The 8579-nt window shown below is 39.1% G+C and overlaps 1 protein-coding gene across 1 annotated transcript; it reads left to right on the plus strand.

Moving 5' to 3' along the window:
• Window positions 1-2154: 2154 nt before the first annotated feature.
• otc (ornithine transcarbamylase) lies at window positions 2155-6873 on the plus strand. The gene is made up of 10 exons (XM_037686522.1): window positions 2155-2294; window positions 2367-2505; window positions 2589-2670; window positions 3828-3915; window positions 5542-5695; window positions 5765-5887; window positions 5959-6012; window positions 6106-6255; window positions 6407-6544; window positions 6635-6873. Exons 1-10 carry the CDS (start codon window positions 2212-2214, stop codon window positions 6692-6694), a joined length of 1071 nt encoding a protein of 356 aa, XP_037542450.1. The 5' UTR covers window positions 2155-2211; the 3' UTR covers window positions 6695-6873.
• Window positions 6874-8579: the final 1706 nt, after the last annotated feature.

The following is an 8579-nucleotide window of genomic DNA, read 5'->3' on the forward strand; positions in this document are numbered from 1 at the left end:
GCGTGGCGGAGACCCAGGCATCCTTCGCAAAAGTTGTGCCGGTCAAAGCTTGACATCTTTTACTTCTTCATTCTTCTGACAGTGCTAGCTAGCTGGCTGAAGAAAAATTGGGAGCCGAATGCCCGGTCTCACCGTAATTTATGCGAACCGGGCGCGGGGCCCACACAGCCTGTGGGCGCGGACTAAAGTTTTCAGTGCTGCGCGCAAAGGGATAAACCCACTAGCGATAGCCTTAAAGGGCGAAGCCTATACGAAATAGAACTTGTGTTCAATACAGAGTGAAATGGGAAGCCAGTGCAGGGATTTAAGGATTTGGGTGATGTGATCATGTTTCCTTTGCTTCATCAGAATCATGACTGCACTGTTCTGTACATACTGAAGTTTTTGAATGTGCTTAGATGGAATTTCATAGAAATGTGCATTGCAGTAATCCAGTCTTGAGGAAACAAAAGCACAGACAAGTTTTTTAGCATCGGAAAAGGAGAGTAATGGACGGAGTTTGGAGATGTTTTTCAGATGAAAGAATGAAGTCTTGCAAATGTTTTAATATGGGATTCAAATGTAAGATGAGAATCAAATTTTACACCAAGATTACTCACTGTATCAGCAAAGGGAATGTTTTGGCCAGAGAAGATTATGGTAGAGATAGATATTGAGTGAGTCTGATGTGGGGTACCAACCAAATAGCTTCTGTTTTTGATGTGTTTAATTGGAGAAAGTTGGCATTCATCCAGACTTTTACCTCTTCAAGACAGGTCGTGAGAGAGGAGAGCGATGAACCTGTAGAATCTATTTTGAAATAGAACTGCAAGTCATCTATCTATCTATCTATCTATCTATCTATCTATCTATCTATCTATCTATCTATCTATCTATCTATCTATCTATCTATCTGTCTATCTATTCAGGGTTATTTATCATATTGTTCAAATTATTCTAAACAGTAGTGATCAATAAATTTAACTACATATATAATTAATAGAGTTAATTAACTGTTGCAACAAAAAACTCAGAAAAGTTGCAGAAAATCATGTAGGTGCTAAAAAGCACTCTGAAGTGATTGTCCTTGTAAAATTTAGCAATAAGAAAACATACTTGTAAAAGATGATTAACTTTTTTTTTTACAGAAAAATCCTACAAACAAGGTCTAATGTTTAATATTTAAAGATAACAGATATTTAAAAACATTATTGCCTAAAAAGGTTATTTCTGGCTTTTTCTACAATCTGATTCTTTTTTAATCTGAAAACTTTTGAATGCCCTAGAAAACTTAATTACCAGGATCCATTTACAGCTGTAGTAGACTTTACTGGTGTAAGAATGAGATTGCAGAAGGTGTAAGTTCTTTCTTTCGCTCAACACCTCCCAATCTAAATGACATGCAAATAAGTGAGAACTGAAATTAAAGATGTCTAAAACAACGTTACTGTTAGTAAAATGTGTGGTTGGATTAGGGCAAGGGTTTCTACAAATCTGCTCTGTTTGCACGTGTTAAAAACCTTCTTCTGAGATTCCAACAGGAGGCTGGCTTGAAACACATTGCAGGCTGCCTATGGGACAGATCTGGCTGGCAGGCCGCAGACTGATGAAGTCCTCTGGATGGGGGGCGAAATGTTTCTTACTTAAAGAAACTGGTCCAGATTACATGATTTAACCTTTTTTGTTGTTTTCTCAAAAATCCTTAAAATTATAAGTGGTTGCTTTAATGTTTAATAACTTAACTGTATACATTTATAAATATCTCTCAGATTTCTATAATTTAATTATTTGTCAAAAAAACATGTTAGAGCTTCAGAAGCACTTTCCTCAATTATGGTAATTATATGATAAGTTTACTTGCCATACAGGGTTCTTGGCCACGCTTGTCAGTCTGTTCATGGTGGGTTTGCTCCTTTTATTGTCACCGGCTATGATGAATGAACGGAAGGGGGGGGGTTATTGCCTTAAACTAAAGTAAAGCGTTTTTAATGGATAAAGGAATCATGTTAAAACGATACATATTTTTGTTTAAATGAAAACTGATTTTATTATTGCTTTGTTAACAGGATAAAATTTGAACATGACGTTAAAATATGTTTTTTATACTCCGCCCACTTGGAGTTCCGTCACGTACGCCGGTAGATAAACGGAGCGTACCCAGCACATGCCGTTTTCGCTGTGACTGAAAAGTCCCACGTCTTTAGGAGCTCTTAGGATCTCCTCAGCACAGCAATGTCTCCGGAGCTGCTGTCTGTCAGCAGGCGCGTTCTCAGACTTCTGAATCCGTCCCTGCACAGCTGGAAACGAGGATTCGGGTAAGAAACTCCAAAGTCTGTCCATGAGTTCATGTCACCATGCGTTTCATCAGCCCGTTTGTTGCTTTCCAGCACTGGAGCAGCTTCCTGCACTTCAGCGAGTTTAAAAGGTCGCAGTTTTCTCACACTGAAAGATTTTAACTCGGATGAGATCAAGAGGCTGTTGTGGGTGTCAGGAGATCTCAAGCGTAGAATAAAGCATGAAAATCAGGTAAAGTAACAAACATCAATCAGTTTAATGGGCTCCACCCTTTGGCTGGGTCATTTACACAAACTGTCTTCTTTCTATTTCAGTATCTGCCTCTTCTGCAAGGAAAGTCGATTGCAATGATATTTGAGAAGAGGAGCACCAGAACAAGAATGTCCACAGAAACAGGTGTTCGTTTAGTAAATGGAGCTCTGTTAAACACCCCCTTCCAATCATGGAGTTTGGGAAATATTGAATACATTTATGGGAACATCTGAGCAGAACGTGTCCTCGTGCTGCTGACTGGATCATGTTGATCACTGTTATTGTTCACATGAACAAAAGAGCTGCTGAAAGACACTTTTCAGTGCAAGCCTCTAACAAAACACTACGGTGGCCCTAAGGTGGAAATGAACATTTGAAAAAACGGAATCACGTTAAGCCAAAGTGGAAGTGGTGGAAGTGGCCCGAATCACGTTAGAAAAAACGGAATTACATTTCAATTCAGTTCAGTTTATTTATACAGCGCCAAATCACAACAACTGTTTACAGGAACATTCACATAAAAGCCAATTAGTAAAGTTCTCTATCTAAGGAATCCTGCAGACAAGTTGAATCTTGGCTTCGTTGCAGTCTCCCATCCTGAGCAAGCACAGTGGCAACAGTGGAAAGAAAAACTCCCTTTTAAAAGGAAGAAACCTCCAGCAGAACCAGGCTCAGGACAAGCAGCCATCTGCTTCGACCGGCTGGTTGAGGGGACGGGAAGGAGAGACAGACGAACACAGAATGGTAGGTCCAGGTATAGGTCCAGGTGTATCTGAAAGACAAAAAAAAACACATGTTAAGGATAGAAAAAATAATTACAAATACAAAACAGGTTGAACAGAGTAAGTAAAGACAGTAGCAGAGTGAAACGTGTGGTCAGTTTGTCCTCCAGCAGTCTAAGCCTATAGCAGCATAACTAAGGACAGCTCAGGAAAATCAATCCAACCCTAACTATAGGATTTAGCAAAAAAGAAAAGTCTTAAGCCTAGTTTTAAAACTGGATAATGTGTCAGCCTCACGGACAAAACATTTTAAAAATAAAGTTAATAAATAATCATAATAATAAAGTTTTTTTTTTTAAACTTCCGCTTTGGCTTAATGTAATTCACTTTTTTCAAATGTTCATTTCCACCTTAGGGCCACCGTAAAACACTCATCACCTCCTTCCTCTTCATTTGCCCCTGTTAACCCAAACAACGCTTACATGTTTCTGACATTTCTGTTTGGTTAATAATATTTCAGGGCCTAATTGTCTTTTTCTAAGACCAGAGTTTTCTTTAACATTATTATTATTGTTTCAGGTTTTGCTTTATTGGGTGGACACCCTTGCTTTCTGACATCACAGGACATCCACCTGGGAGTGAATGAGAGTTGCACCGACACAGCAAGGTTTCTTTTAAATACTTTACTGTATATTGGCTTAACTTTCAGGACAAGTTTAAAGAGGAAAATGGTTTCTACGCAGTGTTGAAAAGGGCAACTTTTGGTTTAATTATTCACCAGGCCTGGATAAATTTGGAACAATACAGACTATATAAGAGAGAAACATTAGTATTACTGAGATTTGTTGCATTTCTTATAAAAAGATCTGATTTTATGAAAATTGCTCAACGTATTTTCACAATGAATGTCTATAAAAGAAAGGGTCTAACCCGTACAATATTCTTTTGCTCCATCCAACACATAAAAGCCTTGAGTTTAAGGTTTTACTCATCAATATATTGTGTTTTGAGTTACTGATGGAAAACCCATACATGCTTAGTGCTCCTGCCTGAGGTGATACTGGTTGTCCTCTAACAGTAAGGTTTGCAGTCCAGTTTACAGTTCCACTATATGACATGTAAAACCCTAACTCACGCCCAATGGTTGCACGTTTCATGATATTTGGTTGTTTAAGTGCAGATTATTAAACTGTTGCATATACAGTTTGCCACTTTTTAGTCCCAACCCAACCCTATAACATAGTTTGTTCTATTATATAAGAGAACATACAGTTTTCACAAGAACTTCACTTTGTGCTGCAAAAGACTGAAATCCTGGGGTTCAAATGATAGATTAATTGAAAAAACTTAAATTAGAAATGCCTTTCTTCTTTAAAAGTGGTGTTCCCTGTGTTCCATCATTAAGTTTTCTCTTATACAGCCAAAATAATATCACATTATTCTACAGTAAATTTGCAGTCATTATGACTAGGCCTGTCACGATAACAAGTTTTGCTGGGCGATTATTGTCTCAGAAATTATTGTGATAAACGATACTATTGTTTGAAATTTGACAATAATTAGTAATTGTCAAATTTAAGAAGAAATGTTGGGTAATTTTTGTGTGTAGTACCTTTTTTGACCACTGGATAGCAGTATAAGACTGTTTGAACGAAGGATGGATAGTGAGGGAGTGAGCAGTGTCTCTTTTAAGAAAAATGGGAGGGAGGCCTCTTGACGTGACATGGGCTGTCTCTCCTGTTTTTCAGTTCTCAAAATGGCAGACGTTCGGTGTGGTTTGAGCTCTTTAGCATAACATTTGTCACACAAAACTTTTAATAAAAAATCAGTGAACAAGTTCTCAGCTTCTTTTTGCAGAGGAAAAACAACTTTTTATACCAAGGCACAGGTTTCAACCGTGAATTTTGGAGCTTCGACAAGACTGACGTTGTTTTCCCCGAGGTCGCCCTGTTAGCTTAGCTCATAGCTTAGCTTCTCAGCTTAGCTGCTTTTAACGATCCAAAAACGCGATTTTGGACGTTTAAAATGTATTTTAAAGAGAAAGGGAGGGGTCAGTGAAGATCACCGAAGTTGATTTTTATTTGTCGTCCATTGTCTTCAGTAGAAAGAGAGAGACGCGAAGAAGCGATAAAGCCGATAAATGAAAACGAGGTCGATAATTTTCATTTATCACGAGATTAATTGATTTATTGTTTATCGTGACAGGCCTAATTATGACTTGAAATGTGTAGGACCCTTTGGTTGTAATGTAATACTCTGACACTGACATGTATACTGTTGTCTGTATCCACAGGGTTCTGTCGGGCCTTTGTGATATCGTTTTGGCCCGAGTGTACAGCCACTCGACTCTGGAAGAGCTGGACAAGGAGGCTTCCATCCCCATCATCAACGGTCTCTCTGATCTGTATCACCCAATTCAGATTCTAGCAGACTTCCTTACTTTACAGGTACCGGTTTCACCTGAATCTACAACGCCTGTCCTTCAGATTATAGTAAATGTAGCTAAATCTCCACAGGAGCATTATGGATCTCTCAGTGGACTAACGGTGAGCTGGATCGGAGATGGGAACAATGTCCTCCACTCCTTCATGATGACTGCAGCCAAACTGGGTGTTCATCTGAAAGTTGCTACACCAAAGGTTTGCCTGTTTTGGTCTTCTCCTCGTCTTGTTTAGACCGTTAGTAAACATGTAGTTTTTTTTTTTTACAGGGCTACGAGGCTGACAGAAGTGTCCTGGACGAGGCACAGAGGCTGTCTCAACAGGTAAGACTGAAGTTTGAACTGCTTACAGTCAGGTTCTGCTTTAAACGTTCACTCTGGGTTGTTTTTAATCAGTAAATCTGAATTCTGCCTCAGCATGGGACCCAGCTGGTTCTGACCTCTGACCCCATGGAGGCAGCCCATGGCACCAATGTGCTTGTTACTGACACTTGGGTCAGTATGGGTCAGGAGGAGGAGAAGAAGAAGAGGCTCAAAGACTTCCATGGATACCAGATTACAATGCAGGTACAAAAAAACAGTTTTTTTTAATTGTGTACAAATCATGTACAGAAAAAAAGATCAAGTTGATAATAAAAGGAAACAAAAAAAACGTCTCCTATAAGTCATTACATTGTCATAAAAAATACTTGACTCTCTGTGTTTTGGTGGATTACAGACAGGAAGTGTGGCCAGACCAGACTGGACCTTCCTGCACTGCCTCCCCCGGAAGATGGAGGAGGTGGACGACGAGGTTTTCTACTCGCCCCGCTCACTCGTCTTCCCTGAAGCTGAAAATCGTAAATGGACCATCATGGTGGGTAATCTTCTGAAACGCTTCTGTTCCAGTTTTTAAATCTATCAGAATGTTCTCTGTATATTAAACCCCACAATATACCTCTTTTAGGGTCTGATGGTGTCCCTTCTGACCGACTACACTCCACAGAGCCCCATGCCGAAGTTTTAACTAATATTTTACACCAGAACCACTGAAAATTACTTCAGCATTACATGATTACCCAAAGTACCTGTGTTAACATGATGTAGCTGATGTATTGAATCACAAGGGAAGATTTTCAGTGCTGTTATTTATTTTATTACATGTATATGAAAGTGGTGAGTCTAGCAATAATAAAATAAAAATCTTGCCTTAGCACAGTGCTTCTCAATTATTTTCTGTTATGCCCCCCACCTAGGAAAACAAAAACATGTTACGCCCCCCCCCCCCCCCCGACTCTCTGCCGCGACTGTACATAATATAATTTGTCTATAAAATTGTTATAAGTGCACCTCTGCATAGCATTGTATCCTTATTAACATTAAAGAAAAAAAGAATATAGCTCAATTTACAACAAAGAAAAACTTTATTAACATTATTTTATAGTCCGTAACAAAAAAGACTTAAAGTGCAGCAATTTGCCTGAAAAAAAAATTTAAACTGTTAACCTTTTTGACCATTTGATACTGAAAAATAAAATAAAATATAATCAATAAATAATAATAAATTCAAATTGATCAGCAACATTTTAACTCAGTAGTGTTATAACATTTTGATCTAGAAAAAAAAAAGAATAAAACAATTTGTGCTGCTTATTTTAAAAATCAAAATGAAGAAGTCAGGATTAATGGCTACAAGGAGCACGTTTTGCAGTGCACAGCTTTTCGAAGCGAAGTTTGAAACATGATCCTACAGCTCACAGCTCCTGCTCAATGTTGACCTGGACCTGGACCTGGACCTGGTCTTCAGTGCAGCAACAGCAGAGAAGTCGCAAAGTGCGCAAGAGCGAGCGGGCCGGTGGGGGGCGGCGGTCCTGGGTACTGCGCATGCTCACATGACAAGAACCTGACAAGTTGTTTAATGATGAAATATATTTTGTTAGCAAAGACTAGAGTCCTAACATTTATTAAACATTACTTCTGTATTTACAACAAATAATTTAAAAAAAACCATCAAAATTGTGCTTTGACCATCGATAAAACTAAAAAAACGTTGTCAATGCGAAAGAGGAAAGAGGGGGCAGGTGTTGCTCTCGCTTTGAGTTGACTCTTTGTCGCGTGCGTGCTGTGGGTGGCAAGCGTCATAAAAAAACAGCAGCTTAACTGAGGAGGTGAATATATTTTGTTGGCAAAGAATAGTCGTAACATTTATTAAACATTACTTCGGTATTTACAAAACAACAACAACATCGTTTTTACTGCATTACCCGTATCATTCAGGTATCCTCCACCCACCCCCCCATGCAACCTATGCAACAAAGTCCACGCTCAATAATCCAGGTATAAAATCCAACATTTTTCAGTCAGGTCATCTGGACAGTTTCTTTTTTGTGCTGAAACGTTTCACCTTCCATCCAGAAGGCTTCATCAGTCGTGGAAATGCAACACAAATCTGATTCTTCCCCCCAACAGCTTACTCCAAAGTGGAACAAACCAGTAACCAAACTGGATTAAGCTGCTGGGGGAAGAATCAGTTTTGTATTGTGTTTCCTTGACAGATGAAGCCTTCTGGATGGAAGGTGAAACGTTTCAGCACAAAAAAAGAAACTGTCCAGATGACCTGACTGAAAACTGTTGGATGAACCTATGCAGTGTATTGACTCAAGACAACCAGCAGGGGGGGCTATAGGCGATTAAAGGCTGCCGTAACCTTTGGAGCCTCTACAGCAGGGGTCTGCAACATACGGCTCCAGAGCCACATGCGGCTCTTTGGTTCCTCCACAGCGGCTCGTTCAAGCTTTGACTAAAACTAACAGAAAACTGAAGTTTATTGGATGTTATACAAACAACAAAAAAAGTACTAGTTTTAGCTGTTTTCATGTCATTTCTTTGGCAAATACTCACTTTAGCATTTT

Source organism: Nematolebias whitei, chromosome 13 (genome assembly GCF_014905685.2).
Source record: "Nematolebias whitei isolate Nwh7 chromosome 13, NemWhi1, whole genome shotgun sequence".
NCBI lineage: Eukaryota > Metazoa > Chordata > Actinopteri > Cyprinodontiformes > Rivulidae > Nematolebias > Nematolebias whitei.